The 17,919-nt window shown below is 35.9% G+C and overlaps 3 protein-coding genes and 2 pseudogenes across 4 annotated transcripts; all 5 read left to right on the plus strand.

Annotated features, from left to right (window-relative positions):
* The first annotated feature begins 84 nt into the window (after positions 1 to 84).
* Positions 85 to 1,301, plus strand: LOC104720095 (putative B3 domain-containing protein At5g35780 pseudogene; annotated as a pseudogene).
* A 397-nt stretch (positions 1,302 to 1,698) lies between these two features.
* LOC104720096 (tRNA (guanine(37)-N(1))-methyltransferase 2-like) lies at positions 1,699 to 5,133 on the plus strand (annotated as a pseudogene). Its single transcript, XR_015569084.1, has 9 exons — positions 1,699 to 2,707; positions 2,796 to 2,894; positions 2,983 to 3,102; positions 3,197 to 3,363; positions 3,650 to 3,728; positions 4,160 to 4,369; positions 4,448 to 4,559; positions 4,645 to 4,757; positions 4,857 to 5,133. The product of XR_015569084.1 is annotated as a tRNA (guanine(37)-N(1))-methyltransferase 2-like (transcript).
* Positions 5,134 to 8,968: 3,835 nt separating this feature from the next.
* LOC104717503 (protein SPOROCYTELESS-like) lies at positions 8,969 to 10,664 on the plus strand. Its single transcript, XM_010435079.3, has 3 exons — positions 8,969 to 9,730; positions 9,820 to 10,050; positions 10,140 to 10,664. Exons 1-3 carry the CDS (start codon positions 9,161 to 9,163, stop codon positions 10,356 to 10,358), a joined length of 1,020 nt encoding a protein of 339 aa, XP_010433381.1. The 5' UTR covers positions 8,969 to 9,160; the 3' UTR covers positions 10,359 to 10,664.
* A 1,741-nt stretch (positions 10,665 to 12,405) lies between these two features.
* LOC104717504 (universal stress protein PHOS34) lies at positions 12,406 to 15,030 on the plus strand. The gene is made up of 3 exons (XM_010435080.3): positions 12,406 to 13,405; positions 14,644 to 14,693; positions 14,786 to 15,030. Exons 1-2 carry the CDS (start codon positions 12,637 to 12,639, stop codon positions 14,649 to 14,651), a joined length of 777 nt encoding a protein of 258 aa, XP_010433382.1. The 5' UTR covers positions 12,406 to 12,636; the 3' UTR covers positions 14,652 to 14,693; positions 14,786 to 15,030.
* A 138-nt stretch (positions 15,031 to 15,168) lies between these two features.
* On the plus strand, positions 15,169 to 16,700 carry LOC104717505 (uncharacterized). The gene is made up of 5 exons (XM_010435081.3): positions 15,169 to 15,312; positions 15,394 to 15,468; positions 15,698 to 15,748; positions 15,882 to 15,989; positions 16,095 to 16,700. Exons 1-5 carry the CDS (start codon positions 15,277 to 15,279, stop codon positions 16,530 to 16,532), a joined length of 708 nt encoding a protein of 235 aa, XP_010433383.1. The 5' UTR covers positions 15,169 to 15,276; the 3' UTR covers positions 16,533 to 16,700.
* Positions 16,701 to 17,919: the final 1,219 nt, after the last annotated feature.

The raw sequence follows: 17,919 nt of genomic DNA on the forward strand, positions 1-17,919 counted from the left end.
TTATTGATTAATCATAGTAATCTCGATAGAAAAAGGAAAAGGAAGTCAATCAGAAATAGGTCTGATTGTGATTGAACTATATAACCTCAACAAAGGCACTCTCTTTTTACTCATTCGATCATAATCTCTCTATCTTCGTAATTGCCTTTTTTCCTCACGCTTCTCGCTTTTTGATCAACACGAGTTAGGGTTCCAAATCACAATGAAGACTTACGAAGATGATCTTGAGTCTACGAAGGAGAACATGTGGTCGAAGCTCAATGAATTGGCGGATGTTGCGACTATGGTGTATGAAGAAGAACAACGCAAGAAAAAAGGAAAATCTAAGATCGTATATGAAGAAGAAGAAGAAGAAGAAGACGACGAGAGGTTCAGATTCTTGGATTATGTCCCTAGAAAGATTAGGTCTTCGCTAAGATACTCCCAACAACAACGAAACTATGAGAATCTTAATGGGGCTTCTACTTCTTCTTCTTCATCATCGCTCCGCCACCTTCGTTGTTCTGAGACTCGTACTTGTCTCCATTACAACACGCCTGATATTGAAAGCCCTCAAAACCCTAATTCCCAGTCTTCTTCAAGCCAAACAGAGAGCACAAGCCGAAAGAGGCTTGCCTTGGTGCTGCAACCAAGGAATAGTAGTGGTAAATTCAAGAAAGCAAAGGTTGTTGCTTCTTTGCCACGGATAGCTAGAGGGCCACCGGAGTGGCTTGGCGAGGTGATGAGAGAGATGGGCGTAACCGAAGACCCGATGCTGATCTTTGACTTTGAGAAACCACTATCCGCGAGTGATGTCAACTCAGAACTGAGCCGTTTCTTGCTCCCTTTCAGTATGCTAACCAGAAACGACTTCTTGACGCCTGCTGAGTCTGCAGCCATACTGAGAGAAGACATCGACGAAGGGAACATTGGTGTTGGAACGCTTCTGGTGAATAAAAACTCTGAGATGTGGGGTTTGCGTTTAAAGTTATGGGCGATGGAGAAGAAGGAATCTGGAAACGGGACTTTGAACTACGCATTGAACTGGGGGTGGAACGACGTCGTCAAGGGTAACAAATTGAAAGCTGGCCATGAGATCAGTCTTTGGAGTTTCAGATTCCGTGGAGTCCTATGCTTTGCCCTTGAACACAGAATTCCCAGCTTGTCCAAAAGATTGATGTAAATCATGCGTAGCCCAAAAGGAAAAAAACTCTATCAAAAGAATAAAGTTAAATTATGCATTAATATGCATAGCTAACTTCAATATGTGACTCTGGAGGGTTTTGGTTGCGGGTGTTGATTAACGAACTTAGGATTTTACATTTTCTTTTTCTTTTGGCAGCCTTTGTAGGGTTTTTACTTACAATTGGTAATTTCAATTTTTTTAAAACACCTTATAGTGTTTTGGTAACTTGTCTCTTCTCTTGTTTCAAAATCATATGAATTGGAACACTTTGACATGAATTGTTATAGGTCTACTTTAGTTACTATATTGGTTAAATTTTTGTAAAATATATCTCAATGACAATGTTTAAAAACCTTTGTGATGCAAAATTTGATCCAATCCTGCAATTATTTTGGTAACTGTGTTCGAGTGTACTTCATTCATTTACATTCCCCATCAACGACATCGTTTTGTTATTTTTAGTTTTGACGCTTGGCTAGTGAAACGACGACGTTTAGAATTTTAGGATAATTGAATGCAGCAGTTATCTTCTTCTTCTTGCCGATGTGACTCTCCCCTAAAGGCTAAAACCTTTGATGCACAAACGCGGGAAATGACCTTCACTGTCCCAACAGCAAAACCCAAATCCACCAGGAAGCTGAGTGAATCAGAAAATGGTTTCAAAGCTGTCTCTTTTCCGAGCAAATTCACTTCCTTTTCCCCCAGTCTTCTTCTCTTCCTACTCAGCTCGTTTCATCCATAAACCCTATCCCAAATCTAAAACCCTTATCCTCTGCGTCTTCTCCAGTAATCTCTCTTCCACGAACGTTCCCTATGGCCCGTCTCTTCTTAAAGGGAAGAAGCTTTTGCTAGACGACCTTAGATTGGCTTCAATCGGTCGAGACAGAGATACCCATCGAGGCAAAATTGGAGATTTTGATGAATCTATCGAGAAATGTGTTCTTTTGAACGAAGATGATTTCACCAGAGTGTTTGAGATTTCGGCGATTCGGGTTCCGGCGAAGGACTGTTTTCGCGCTTGAGAATCGTCTCCGTGGTCATCTTCTTAATTGGCCTAGGATTCGTAACATTGCTAGGGTTCCTGGAGACGAAATTGAAGACGACGTGGTGAAGCTGTTGGGCCGTGCGAGTGAAGAAGAAGAAGATAGTGTTGTGGATTCGGTTAATCGGAGAATAAGTGGGAAAGCAGAAGGGGATGGGGAGAGACTGAGTTCAGTTTTGCACAGAGATAAACTCGCTAAGACGTTTAATTCAACCGGGTATCTCAAATTCAGAAACTTAGCCAAGATTTCTCGGCCTAAGCGGAAGAGGAAGACAGAGAAAGGAGCGGATGAGAAGGTAAAGGAAAAAGAAAAAGGAAGCAAACGCAATGAAATGGCAATGGTGGAAGTGGTGGAAGGTCGAGGAGGAGCTGAGGATTTTGAGGGGTTACTCGGAGAAGGCTATGGTAGTAGAGGAAGATGGAGAGGTTCAACAAGATTGTTGCTTTTGGATGAGAAGTATTCCGGTGAGCAAGTTCAAGACTTGCCTGAGGCTATCAAGGTTATATAAACTTTCTTTAAATCCACTCCTATGGTTTGATCGAATAGTTGTTGTGTTGGTGGAGATTTTTATGGTTTCTGTTTGGTAGGTTCTGTTTGCAGAAGCTAAAATGACGGATGCAAGTTTCAGTTTCGAGCTAGTGATATGTAGACTGACTTTGTTCTATGACTATTGGTCAATGATTGAGGTAAATGATTGAGACTTTCAAGCTGGCTTTTAGTTTCTCTCGAATATCAAATCGAGTTGTTTTGCTTCAAAGTGTGTTGTTGTTGCAGATATTGGAAGCTGTTCTACCTAAGGGTGTGATTGTGCCTTCAGCATTTGAGATGGTGGGGCATATTTCGCATCTGAATCTAAGAGATGAGCATATACCTTACAAGAGGCTCATAGCTAAGGTAACGTGATAGTGGACATTATTTCTCAAGTCTTAAACCAAAATTCCCCAGCTTCAGAAACTGAAATCTAGTGAGTTGTTTTGTTACTTATCAGGTGGTTCTGGACAAGAATCAGCCAAAGATACAAACCGTTGTGAATAAGATTGATCCTATTCACAATGACTTCAGAACTATGCAGCTAGAGGTTTTAGCCGGCAACCATTCCCTGGTGACTCTGGTTGTTGAGAATGGACTGCGCTTTCATGTTGATTTAGCTAGAGTGTATGTATCTTCTTTCTCATGGAAATACCAATCTTAGAATGCATGCTTTTACTCTGCTGTCATGATGACCCAAATACCATTTTCCATTTTGAATTAGCCCATACTGTCCTCAATTTGGTGATGAAAGTAGTTTTGCGTAAAATGTCTTATAGCAGTTTGAGTTTCAGTCAAAGGAGATGCATGTTATATCTTTTTACTGATGACAGATATCACTTTTTTAACCGAATCTCTTATCATGTATCTGTTTATAAGTTAACTATTTTGGTGTTATTTTCTCGTGTGCTAGATATTGGAACTCGAAACTTGGGACAGAAAGACAGAGGCTGCTGCTCGGGTTCGACCACAATGACGTTGTCTGTATGTTTGCTTCTTAGAACTAACTTCAAGGGTACATCATGAAAAATATTGATATGCCCTCTATAGAACTCCCCGTTTATAAACTAGCACCACTGATCTTTCATCAGAAAGTGAATTGTCCCTCCAATTGGTGTTAAATTTGGCTACTTTCTGCTGTTTAGAAACATATGTAGCGGATTGATAGATAAGATAGAGGTTGCTGCTCGGGTTCAACGACAGTGACGTTTTCTGTATGTTTGCTTCTTAGAACTAACTTCAAGGGTACAACATGAAAAGTATTGATATGCCATCTATAGAACTCCCCGTTTATAAATTAGCACCACTGATCTTCCATTAAAAAGTGAATTGTCCCTCCAATCTGGTTTCTGTTGTTTAGAAACATATGTAGCGGGGTGATAGATAAGTGCATCAATTGTCTTCTTGTTATTGCTGATTTGAAATTCTTCTGTTAGTGCATCAAGTGTCATCTTGGTATAGATTTTGTCAATTTATTGTTGTGTTGATTTCAAATTACTACTGCATCAAGGGTCCAATTGCACTTGCTGCAGCAAGGATTGTAAAACGTGTATATGCCAATGACCTGAACCCTCATGCAGTAGAACTCATGGAGCAAAATAGTGTTGTCAATAAGCTTGAGAAGAGAATCGAGGTAAGTTCAAATTCCGAACACTTTATTTCATACTTTAAACCATCTGTACACAATTCTGAGTCTTTCATCTCTGTTTAGATCTTTAACATGGATGGAAGAAGATTCATAAGGGCTATGTTTTCAAGCGATAAGGGTCAAAAAGTCACCCAAGTAGTCATGAATTTACCTAAAGATGCAGCTGAGTCTGTAGGTTCCATCATACTCTTATCAAATGCTTCCTTTGTTTCTGGCATACAATCCCCTCTTAACCGCCATTCATCCTTTTACTCAAGCAGATGCATTTCGCGGAGTATACAACGATAGGCAGAGAGAAGAAGGCTTATCATTCCCAACCATCCATGTTTATGGATTCTCCAAGGCTTCTGATCCAGAATTTGACTTCCACGAGGTCTAAACTCTCCCATCTGATAAATTTTGATCAACTTAGTAACGATTTGGTTCATGTTAATAATGTTTAACTTTGCACAATGTGGTTTTTGACTTGCAGCGGATACGGATTGCTCTATCAGAAGTGGCAGTGGACGTAAAGATGCGAAAGGTACGCCTTGTGGCTCCTGGAAAATGGATGCTATGTGCTTCATTCATACTTCCCAAGAGTGTAGCCTTCTCAAGAAAAAAAAACATTAGTTATGTAGATTAAAAGAATGCAGAATATAGGGGGGCAAATTTGCAAATACGAAATTCTTGTTATTGTACTGCAGCAGCCAGTAATACTTGCAGTGTCTTTGTTGAAGAACAAGACAACTAACATATGAAAGTGACAATTGCTTTTGTTACAATTATTTAATAACAAAAAAAAACTCTTCTCACAACACAAAGTCACACAAACTCTATTTAAAAGCTTTCTACTCTTGGACACAGAATATCTGGTGCTCAGATTTGTCTCTGCCTATTCGACGGTCCAGATTTCAACATTGTTTCTGATCCTGTCCCTCCATTCCAAATGTTTGTACTTTAAAGATTTAAACATAATCATTGGTCCTTTGTTTTGTAGTGTCCCATTACTTTATACGTTTAATCAAAGAATGTTTAATTGTTGTACTTATATAGATACAAGCTAAACTCATCATCCTTGATCAGTACTTTATCTATCTAATCTAAACAAACAGAGCACATTGTTGTTGTCATATATATATATATCTTGTTTAGTGGTTTGGTGAGATAAAGATTGAAGAGAATCTACTAGATACAAGGGGCAAAGGTGTAGTTTAGTTGAATAGGGTCTACAACTGTACTGAGTGAGGGGAGGTAGAGAATCTCAGTTGGGAGATTGAGATCTAAAGTAATGATAATAGAAATCTGGGAAAAATTAAATTCGTAGAAAAGAAGAAAGAAGATGAAAGAGAGAGGGAGAGAGGTGGTCCAAAAGGAGGTTAAGGAAGGGTTTGCAAGTTTGTATGAAAATAGATAGATAAGGAAGATGATGTATAAAGCCAAAACTAACAGTTACTCTCTTTTCTTTTTAATTTTTTTTTCTTACTACAGTATCATACTTTAATTTACACTTCCCAAAAAACTCACTCATTTATTCACCTACTCTGCCTCCTTTTGTCCTCTCTATAGTCTCTCTTGTGTCTTTACTGCACAATGTCCCTATATACGTGTGTAGAAAATACAAATAGAGATCTCAAAGATAAAACAAAATGGAGTGATACATTGTATATTAGGATCCCTCTGATATGTAACATATACAGTACTTCCTATGAAATTAAATTTAAACAGTGGTCATCAAAACATATACTATATAATAATATCATTTCCTTTCATATTCATAAAAGAATGGGTCTTCTATCTTAATAGGAGGAGGAGAAGTAAATAAGAAGAAGAAGAGGAGGGGAGGATCCTCAAAATCCAATCATTCTAGAAAAGACACAATATGCTTCACGGATCCCAAGAATCTTTCTATGCATGCCTAAACCCAGCAATATAAATCAAAACTTCACACGCTTCGGCTGCTTACTCTCCTTCGCACGTGCCAGTACCCAAAAACAAAAGGAAAAAACCCTAGTAGTAGCCGCCCAAAGACCCTAAAAGTGGTCCCCGTGCTTACACGTGGCATTAGGACCACAATCCGTAACTTAACATGAAAGCACATGTGGGGTCCCATCTTTCGTCCTTTGCCCTACCAGTTCCTTGTCCTAGCCCACAATACACAATCTACGCGGTATCTATATTTTTATCTATATCTATTTGTATTTTCCGAATTAAATTGCATATAGTTTTGTTTTTGAACAAATCAAACATGATACTCTTTTGAATTCACTTTGAAATTATACTTCAAGGATCAGTCGATAGATAATGATCACGAAATATAACATATTTGCTGCAGGTTTTCCCAAAAGTTAGTCTCACCCTTCGATAAATTTTGAGCGTAACTAATTGGATAATTTATCTCGTGTGTCATTCTAGGCTTATAGCAACAATTAGTGTAGGTAACTAGGTAAGTTGGGTTGGTCATGCCGTTTGGATTTTTTTTGTTTAAAGTGAATAATTCGGATTTTTATTTCTGATATTAATTCACTTTTGTAACAAAAATCACGCTAACCACAGCGTGTTTGCATGTCACTCGTATATATTCTGAATATGAGAAGTGGATTTGTTATATTCCTGCCTGCTTAAAAAAAAATATTGGTACATTCTCAACGATATATTTTTTTCTTTTCCGAAGGGTGTGGATGTTATTAATATAATAATATTATTCAGAAAACGTAGTTAAAGAAGTACCTCGAGTATATATACAACTATAATGATTTAATATTGGCGATAACTAAGATATAGGAGTAACCTGGCTATATAGAAATTTTAGTAAGAAAACGTTGGCTTTTTCTGTTGCAAACGTTTATAATTTTGGTTGTTGGAAATTGTCATTTTTATTAGTATTAAATTACTGATTTTTTCTTTAGATTTTATAACGTACGAGTTTGAACATGTAAACAGCCATTTGGGATGCACAACGTCATATCTGGTTACTTAGGTTACTTAATTACAAGAAAGAAAAAAAAGAAAAAAAAAAAGAGGAGAGGTATCGAAACAAACACATAGTACTGTTTAAATGATTCAGAGAGGAGCGCTTCACTTACGATTTATACTGAAAATATTCCATGTAAAAGAAAGCTAATTTCAAGGTAATTAAAACAAAATTTTCTAATATTAGGTGTTGGGCTGAAGCCAAAGTTAACATGGAGGCAGCTTTAAAATGTTTCCTTATATGATGCAGCCATCATTTCTACTCTACTCCGTAGCTCAACCTTCTCGTAATTCACGTCCTCTCATACCATTCTTTTTGCTTTTTCATGTATCCTCCTCATCTGTGTAGCAATAAATTCCAGACTAATTTTTTGAAATACCTATAATCTTCTGACTTAACAAAAATCAGTTTCGGTCATATATAAATTTTTTTTTCTTCAATTTAGTAAATTTTTATATATAATATATCTAAATTAACCTATCCGACATCGGATATCCTATATCACCATGTAGTGACTTTGTAACTCGTAATGCTTACTCATTAAATTTTAAAATATATCAAAATTAGTTTTTGAAAGAAGAAGAATAAAAGAATAAAATATAACTACGACTGTAACTGGACTTGCTTATTTTAGTTGATATGAGCTGAGTAAAATCACGTTGTTTCAGAACTTGCTCGCTATAATCGGCGAATGGTCTAATGTCCCAACACCTGTCTTCGATCTGCGGGTACTATATTCTCTTCGTGTAACGGACGCGCTGTTGCTATTGGAGAGTGCGTCGCACGTCACGACTGAAGCCTAGCGACAAGCTCCGATATTGCTGTCTCCACGGTAAAAGATTATCACAACATTTTTTTCACCTAAGAACAAAATACAAAATTAAATAGACAAAAGGCTATGAACTCTTTAGTTTTGTTCTTGCATTCTTCTCGCCCAAAAGATGTAAAGACAGTAAAGGATTACTTTTAAATCTATCTCTGTTATTAAGCATTTGAAAATTCTTAAAAAAAAATAAAAATAGATCATATTTGTTGCGAAATGGTTGAATTTGTATTTACACTCGAGTGATGCTCTAGTGAGAGTTAGGCTAATTAATTAAGGAGTAAGTGAAGATCATATAAAAAGGGGGGGGGGGGGGGGGAGGCACCATTTAATGGGCGGAACCAGTTAGTCAAGATTACTAATTATCATCATATCGTTAAATTTATTCCACAAATCCAATGCATGGATAACATCAATCAATCATACACTCATGCTACAATATATTTTTTCAGTTACAAACTCTCCTTTATTAATTTCAGTTCTTGCTTTTCATGACTATATTAGCCTCGAATTTTGCAGTTATATAACGTTTATTGACTTAATACAACAAATGATAATGATATTACATGATAAGATTCACTATGTATATTGACAAACTGAATATCTATGCATACGCATAAGTTAAAAAATACATGCAATTAAGCACTATTGGAATTATCGTAACTATAAAAAGTAAAGGATATAGTACTAATTTATATTTATGAAAAGATACTTTAATTTAATCAAGTATGGGGGAGGGGGGTAAAAAGTGAAAAGTAAAAAAGATACGTTATCCTCATATAGTACCTGGAAATAACAGAAAATAAAAAAACACAGGTGAGTACTTTGCCTGAGAGGATATGAACAATAAAGAGATATACACATCCACACACACACACACACACACACAAAAAGAGAGCAGAAACAAAACACACAGACTTAAAGCTTTCGCCTTTACCTCTTCATCTCTCTCTCTCCTTAAAAAAGAGTTCTGAGAACAAGAAGCTCATCACTGATCATCATGGCGACTTCTCTCTTCTTCATGCCAACAGATCAAAACTCCGTCGGAAACCAAAACGAGCTTCTGAGAATTAACACCCACCTTGGTGTTGTCAACAGCTCCGGCGAGATCCGGACGACAGAGCCACAGACCCAGAAGAGTCGTGGTCGGAGACCGGGATCAAAGAAAGGTCAGCAAAACCAGAAAAAACCGACCTTGAGAGGAATGGGTGTAGCGAAGCTCGAGCGAGAGCGTCTCAAAACCGAAGCGGCAGAGAACAAACAAATCGCCGCCACTCTCGTCGGAGACTCGCCAGTAGGACCGGCGAACCCTAACAACGCTGCCCGTTTGTTACCCGTGCCAGTAGACCCGGTCCTCGTCCTACAAGGCTTCCCAAGCTCACTCGGTGGATGCAGAAACAACAGGATCTATTGTGGTGGAGTCGGGTCGGGTCAGATAATGATAGACCCGGTTTGTTCTCCTAATTGGGGTTTTGTTGAGACCTCTCCTCATCATCATGAGCTCTCTTCAATCCCAAATCCTCAAATGTACAACGCTATCTCCGATCCTCGCTGTGACACTTGCTTCAAGGTTTGATTTTTTTCTTCTTTTATCTTAAACTGTATCCAGTAGTATATTATATGATACAAAAGTTTCGATTTTTATTGTGTAAATCTCAGAAGAAACGTGTGGATGAAGACCAGAACAATGTAGTTCGATCCAACGGTGGTGGGTTTTCGAAATACACAATGATTCATCCTCCGATGAACGGCTACGAGCAACTTCTTCAACCAGATTATCAGAGGAGCAGCCAAGGTTTCATGTATGATCATCATCACAGAATCGCTAGATCAGCTCCACCTTCTGCTGCTAGTACTAATCCGTATCTTAATGAGGCGACAAATCATACGGTACTTAGTTCATTTATACGCATATAGATATAGATATCCGTATCTCTCTGGTGTATTGATGATTTGAATGGTGGGTTTATGATAAAAAGGTATCAATGGAGGAATATGGGAGCGGCTACATGGAAGGAAACCCTAGAAGTGGATCAGGAGGTGGTGTGAAGGAGTACGAGTTTTTTCCGGGGAAATACAATGATGGCTTTCCAGGAAAATATGGTAAAAGAGTTTCATCAATGGCTACTACATCAGTCCTAGGTGATTGCAGTCCTAATACATCATCATCCACCATTGATTTGTCTTTGAAGCTTTAAATGTTTTGAAACATCGTCTCAGAGATTTTTCAGCTCTCTCTTCCTTTCTCTCTCTCTCTCTCTTCTATATTATTTTAAACAAATCGTCCTTTTTGTTTTGCTTTTTTACCAATTAAGTAGACAGAAGTATGAAACAGAAAAGAAAAAGACCCTTTTTGGTGTATGCATCTGAGAGCTGAGTCGAAAGAAAGATTCAGGCTTTTGGTTTTGGATTACCCTTTTGGTTGTTTATTATGGGATTTTAAAACCTAAACACTCAGACATATGTTCTGTTCTCTTCCTTAATTGTGTCATGAAACTTCTCTCTCTGTCTCTCTCTCTCTCTCTCTCTCTCTCTCTCTCTCTCTCTATAAAGCTGTGTCAGATCTCTTGGGGATTGTATCCATCTTGTGTTTCTTTAGTTAGGCAATGATCCTGTCATGATTCATGTTATCACCTATAATCCTCGGTTTACGAAACGGTGTCATCTCATTTTAACCTTGTTAATTTTGATGTGAGAGAAATTTATCAATTAAATTGCACTCTTGATTGGTGAATGCCAAACAAGAAAAAGAAATGCTCTTGATTGTTGTATGTAGCTTTGTCCAGTGACATCACATAAAATATAGGGTGTACAGCTAAATTTCAATTCAGTTATGAAGTATATATGTGTTTGATATACAGGATAAGGTTTTGTTTTGATTCAGATTTAATACGTACGTACAGTCAGTCATACACAGTATTAATTTAGAAAAAAAAAACTATTAATTAATCAAGAAAAAACTCTTTTAATTAAGCAAAAAATCTAGTAATATGGAAATGGTGTGATATAATTTTAAGCAATGTGTATCTATATTATTGAATCAACAACGGAAAACGTAAAGATGCATGTTTTATGCTAAAACATATTTCTCATCAACAAAAAGGGAAGCAAATACAGTATATGTTTCATTCTTGCTAATACATGATGTATTGAAACTATGATTTTGGAAGATTTTATGAGATTTATGAAATTTAGAATTTTGATAGATTTTAAGGAAATATATAATTTATTGTAAAATTCTTTCAATTCCCAGCTAAAAACATAAGATTTAAATTTTCTTTATTTTTAACTAAAAAAATCCTCTAAAATTCTCCAGAATCTCTAAAAATCATTAAAATCTAATTCCACAAACTATTTTGAATAACAATAAATTTTAAAGTAGATTTTTAAGTCATCAGTTCAATAAAATAACAATGAATTTTAATAAAACTTATAAAATACATGATTGAATAACATAGGATTTATAAATTTTACACAAATCACTTAAAATGTTAAGTTAAATACACCCCTTACTCCCTTAGCATATAACCAATATTACACTTTGTTTGTCCAAAGGAGAAAAAAAAAATACACTTCTCATGTCTGCGTGCGTCTTGACGCCTAAAGCCAGCTTAATAGTTTAAATAAAGAGAAATTCCTTTAAATACCACTAAAAATGTTTTTTTTTTCCAAAATACCACATTTTAGTATTTTTTTTCAAAAATACCATAAAAGTTTTTTTTTCCAAAATTACCACAAACACAAAAAATTGATTTTTAAGGATGTAGAATTTTTTTTTTTTAGGTTTGGGTTGACACTTTTAGATTTAGGGTATTGTTTTTAGGGGTAGAGTTTAGTATTTAGAATTTAGGAATTAGTTTTTAATATTATAACTTTAATTCAATTATTTTGTATTTTTGGAAAAAATTACATTTTAAAGGTATTTTGGAAAAAAAACTAAATTGTGGTATTTTTCGAATATAAACCTATTTTAGTGGTATTTATGACAATTGGCCTTAAAATAAATTTACAAAGATTTACATAATAAGCTTATTAGAATTGTTTTGTTCAAAAAAAAAAAGCTTATGAGAATTGTTTGATTGCAGCAAGCAATCTATGTTTGACATATTGATATAGTCAAATGCAAAGACTAAATATTTAAAAATAAAAATCATGACATATTGGGCCATTAATATGAAATTACAGCCCATCCAAAAAAGAAAAACTGAAAAAAAAGATAAAACAAGTTCCTTGTGACTGCTTAACACGTTCCCTCAACTTGTCGTAATTTTTTCGAAAATTCAATATAGTACAAAGACATTATCCAACAATTAGCATTAAATTAAAATAACACTCACAAAAATTAAATTAATCGATAAACACGGCTCTCTCTTCTTCTTCTTCTTCATCATCATCATCATTTCTTAAATCAAAGTTTCTATAATTTGTTTGAATCAAATTCAAAGCAGAGACGAAGACGAAGAAGAAGAAGAGATCATGAATCCAGATTCCGATTACCCTCATCTCCCAAACATCAAGATCCACCATCCTTCATCTCCTCGTCACTCTCCCCACCACTCTTCCTCTACTCCTTCCGCCGCTACTCCTACCCCAACCGCCGGTGCTCGCCGTAAGATTGGTGTCGCCGTTGACCTTTCCGAAGAAAGCGCCTTCGCTGTTCGCTGGGCCGTTGACCATTACATCCGTCCCGGTGACGCCGTCGTCATTCTCCACGTCTCTCCAACCTCCGTTCTCTTCGGCGCCGATTGGGGACCTCTCCCTCTCCAAACCACTCCTCCTCCTCCTTCCGCCGTCGATCCCGGAGCTCAGCCGAAGCCTAGTCAGGAAGATTTCGACGCTTTCACATCATCCAAAGTAGCGGATCTAGCGAAGCCGTTGAAGGAAGCTGGGTTCCCTCATAAGATCCATATAGTGAAAGATCACGATATGAGGGAGAGGCTTTGTTTAGAGACTGAAAGGCTTAACCTTAGCGCTGTGATTATGGGAAGCAGAGGTTTTGGTGCTGAGAAGAAGGGAAGTGATGGCAAGCTTGGCTCTGTTAGTGATTACTGTGTTCACCATTGTGTTTGCCCCGTTGTTGTGGTTAGATACCCTGATGATCGTGATGGTCCTTCTCCTCCTGGGAACGTTGGTGGTACCAGGGAAGCTATTGTCACTGTTAAATCACGTAGAGATGATGATGATGAAGATGATGACGCTAAGACTTCTGCTGCTGATGCTTCTACTCATCATGAACACATTAAAGGTCAGGACTTGTTCATTATCTTATTCTCTCACAAATATCCCGTTGACTTTGCATTTGTCTGGTTTTAGTTTATGGAATCGTTCTGAATTATGTTAGCTTAGTGTTTTAGAGAGATTGCCGTAGATGGGAACTTGAAAACTTAGATTTTTTCCAATGGCTTTGCTTCCTGAAATTAGAGTATTGTGATGTTTAATTCTGTTCAACTATTGATTGTTATTGTTGATGTGTTCAACTCTGTTTCAGCTTGTGTATATTACCTAACTTTTCTGCTTTAACCCCAAAGTATTTTATTCTGTGATTCGTTTCTCATTCTCAAGATTCCATTTTCTCTTCATCTGTTGGTATTTTTCCTAAGCTGCTTTGTTGAGTGTGTATGCTATTTTCGTAGCCTTTTTGATTTTTATCTAGCAAGTTTGGTAGATTTCCTCTGCAAGTGGTGCAAATGATCTTCCAACATATTTTTATTTCAATTCATGACTTTCCTACACTGCTTTTGCTCTATTTTGCTAACACTGGTTGTGTTTCAATTCGAATATTCTTGAAACCAAAAAAGATACTTGCTTTTGGCCGACTAGGAAAGTCTTTTTTTTTTTTGGGGGTGTTTTGTTGACTGTTTTCTATCTTTTCTCTAGTTTGGAGTAATAGTAAGCAAAGTATTAAAGTTCTTGACTTGATAAGGAAGAGAGAAAATGAATCTCCTGAGCTCCCAAAGTTTCACTCCTGTAAATTAGTGAAAGTCATGCAGTTGGTGGAATATTGTAAACTCTGTTACCTGTAATATGAAATATTGAAATGTGAATCAGTATCTACCTTACTTTTAGTCGCTGAAATCAAAGACTCCATGAAAACTTGTCCAGGGAAAAAATAAAGTAGAGTGATGTTGAAATCAAATTCACTTCTCTTTGCTTAATCTAGTTAGTCTTTGGGAAGACACTCTTTTCCACTGGTTATACACATTTAGACATACAATATGATATCTGATGTCAAAGAAAAAAGAAAAGAAAGACATATATCTGTGTGTAGGGTTATGCAAAATAGCTATGAGATTGTTAAAGCCTAGGTTTGCAAAAAGAAAATGTAGATGGTCTTTGCTTTATTGATTCAATGATTCCTCTTGTGTACCCTTGTGAATCTAGTTTGAACTCTTAAACTACTTGAATTGAATAGTCATAAGTTGTCTGCATATGATTTGATTATCCAAAGGGAATGACAACAATTGATCCTCTTCCTTTTTACAGATGAGTAATGCGCCTTAGTATCTCGTCGGATTCACCCTCTTCACAGCCAGGTAAAATATAAACAACTTTGAAACCACTATCTAAAGAGTGGTCTCCACCGATCATTCTTTCGATTTGTTTCTGATTCTTTTGAAATTCGTAGGTACGAGGATGGATGAAACAAAGCTGATTTGTGCAGAGGAGTGCGTTTGTGTGTATGTTTGTGCCATCTTTTGCAATCATGAAAAGTCTCTGGAACCTCCTCTGGATTATTTATTCTGAGTCCTTCTTCCTATAATTTATCCATGTATGATTTTGACATTTAAACTAGTTATCACCAGGCCAGCATAATACTTTTCTTTGAGTAAATAATACATGCAAGATACTCTTCGGAGTATACAAAATAAACCACTTGATAAAAACCTTAATTTGTGAAGAAGTTTGTAATGAAGCTTCATTTTATACCTGCGTATATATGCACGTATATAAAATTACTTGTAATGAGATACAATATAAAACCACTTAATTAAACAAAAATCATGGCCTAGTAAAAACCCAGCCGAAACCAGAATACAAAAAAAAAAAAAAAAAAATCATAAAAAAGAAAAGTCTAGGGTTGTGTTACCCCTTTCTCACGAAAGTCTACAGCCGCCGATGGAGAAGAAGCGCTCCAAATCGAAATCTTCCACTGTAATCTAATCTTTTGTCATTATTTTCTAATATTGAGCTTTTGCTTCTCTCTATTAATAACTTCGCCTTTGTTTTGTTTAGGATTTTCAGGAAATTGGTGATGATGACATGCTAATTGCCCTGAAAAAGCCGAAGATACACAAGGAGAAATCTCAGGTTAGACCTTGTTCTGCTTGTATGCTTAGTGTATTTATCTAGTTACTTGTTTCTCACTTAATTTTATGAGGTTTATGCAAAGCGTAATTAACCTTTTTTAACATACATTATAGTGGAATCGTAGAAAACACTTATCCTATTAAATCGCATCGCCACACTATCTACAACTTTTGTTGTGATTTCTCATTCTTTGACATAACCATGTTTTTTTTTTGTTTGATTTTTGCAGGAAAATAATGAAGATGAAAAAATTATCTCGAAAGATGCAAGTATCATACAAGTAATTTTTTTTTTTTTTTTGTTATTTTCGACATTAGCACCATGTAAGATGGGCTCATTCTCGCCCAAGCTAAGTAATGAGTTTGATCTGTTTTTACCAGTTTTCTTATTCATTACTTTTAATACAACGGCAGGATATAAAAAAATTGACGAAATCTATCAAAGAGCTGTCTAAAACCGTGAAAAAACTACAGGAGATTCTTTTGACAAAAGCCGATCTACTAGATCAGGTTTCATTGAAGGTAGATGTTTTTCTTTTATCCTATACGTGTTCACTAGCTAGCTATGACTCTTTTTAGTATCTCGGTTTGTTTATAGCTCTCGTATTTTGTTTTGAATATATATAGGAGAAAGAAACCCCAAAGAAAAAGGAGGAAGAGATAGTCACTTGTGGTTTTGATTGTAAAGAATTCAAGGGAAACAATTTTAATACCATTTTCGTTAAGGGATTTCAACAGTCGCAAACTAGGGATGATATCAAGGATGCATTGACTACCATTTTCAGTTCTTTTGGAGTCGTCACAAGGGTTTTTGTTCCCATAGAGTGTAAAACCCGTGTTCCCTTAGGATTTGCTTTCATTAATCTGAGAGGTGGCGAAGGCAATGACAAGGCGTTAGAACTGAATGGAAGACGCATGGGAGGAAGGGAGCTTGAGGTGACAATTGCTAGAGAAACCGACGAATTCTATGCCTACCCTGGCTTCAATGGGTGTGGACGCTGTATACGATTTATAAGCCCTGAATACTACTATGGCCACCACGATGATATCATTTCATGGTTATAGTATATCCCCCAAATACATGATTTTGCTCTTGTTTTTGATAACAAAATGTATGGTTGTCTTTTGATAATATGCAGGTCAGATTCACTAACGATGAACCACACATCTTATATTGGTTGTTTTACAGTTGCCTTATTCTATTTTTATTACCTTATATGTATATGACTTAAACAATGAAGTAGTTGGTATCAAGTATCCAAATTATGATTATGAAGGATTTTATGGGATTTAGGAAATTTAAGATTTTGAGATATTTGAAGAGGGTTTTTAAGACATTTGGTGGGATTGTTAAATATTTTGTATTAGGATAGGAAAAAAAGTTTGTGATTTGATGAGATTCAAAGGGATTATAATAGGTGATTTTAAAAGACTTTGTAGAAAAAAAGTGGATTTCTAAACAAAATTGAAAGACGCAACTATTCTCTTTACTAATTAATCTCTAGTGTCGTTAATTTCCTGTGTCCCTACTTTTTGCTTTAGGTTGTGTTGTAAATGTTTGATCTTTACTTCCACCAAACAAAAAATTGTTTGATCACGTTTTATTTTCTTTAGAGATTTTCTTCCTTCTTCTTCTTCTTTTTACGACTTTGTTTAATCTCGGTACTGTTCAATATCATCTCCTTCCCCCAATTTTTGTTTCCTCATTAATGTTTTTCTTCTGGTTTTAATTGTTAATTGCTACTGCATAATCCCTTATGCTTTTATCGGATATTGATAGCAAAACGTGACTTTGAGGAACATACTGATTTGTAGGCAGCAAATGAGCCATATGAAAGAAGAAGATTGGCCTTTGTTCCTAAAGGAGAAGAAAATATCTCTTTATTTATTCCTAGAGAAAAAGGAGCCATGTAAGATCCCTCATACAAAACGCCTTCTGTTACAAAAGTCTGTCAGTGTTTTTTATTTGTAAAATAATTCTTTGAAAATATCACCTCTAGATGTGTGATTTTATAAATTGGATTTCTAGTGTAAAAATGTATCCAAAGTTTCTCAAAATCTCCCAAAATCATTAGTATGTGATTTTAAAGAAAGAAAAAGTTATGTTTTCAATAACAGTTGATTTTATATGATTTTAAAAAATTGTTGTTTGAATATAAAGGGATTTTATAAAAATGTCATTTTCAATAACAGGAGATTTAGACATGGATTTTAAAATTCCAAGTTGAATAACCTGTGATTTGAACAAAATTTTAAAATCTTCTAAAATCATGATTTGAATACATCCCCTAAAACCTTTTTGGGATTATGATATTTATCTTCAATCTAATTTGATATCCAAATATCCTTTGAGATACTAAAATATCCAAAGAGAATCAATATCACTTCTCTTTGCTCAATTGGGAAGACAGTCTTTTTCACTGGTTACATGATATCTGTGTGTAGAGGGTTA

The sequence above is a fragment of the Camelina sativa genome, chromosome 10 (genome assembly GCF_030686135.1).
Source record: "Camelina sativa cultivar CO46 ecotype springtype chromosome 10, ASM3068613v1".
NCBI classification, from domain to species: Eukaryota; Viridiplantae; Streptophyta; class Magnoliopsida; order Brassicales; family Brassicaceae; genus Camelina; species Camelina sativa.

Excerpts from the sequence above, each read along its gene's own strand:
- LOC104717503 (XM_010435079.3), top strand. The coding sequence starts at position 9,161 with ATGGCGACTTCTCTCTTCTTCATGCCAACAGATCAAAACTCCGTCGGA. Across the intron at positions 9,731-9,819 it reads GCTGTGACACTTGCTTCAAG|AAGAAACGTGTGGATGAAGA; the intron begins GTTTGATTTTTT and ends TGTAAATCTCAG. Across the intron at positions 10,051-10,139 it reads ATGAGGCGACAAATCATACG|GTATCAATGGAGGAATATGG; the intron begins GTACTTAGTTCA and ends TATGATAAAAAG.
- LOC104717504 (XM_010435080.3), top strand. The coding sequence starts at position 12,637 with ATGAATCCAGATTCCGATTACCCTCATCTCCCAAACATCAAGATCCAC.
- LOC104717505 (XM_010435081.3), top strand. The coding sequence starts at position 15,277 with ATGGAGAAGAAGCGCTCCAAATCGAAATCTTCCACT. Across the intron at positions 15,313-15,393 it reads CCAAATCGAAATCTTCCACT|GATTTTCAGGAAATTGGTGA; the intron begins GTAATCTAATCT and ends TGTTTTGTTTAG. Across the intron at positions 15,749-15,881 it reads AAGATGCAAGTATCATACAA|GATATAAAAAAATTGACGAA; the intron begins GTAATTTTTTTT and ends ATACAACGGCAG.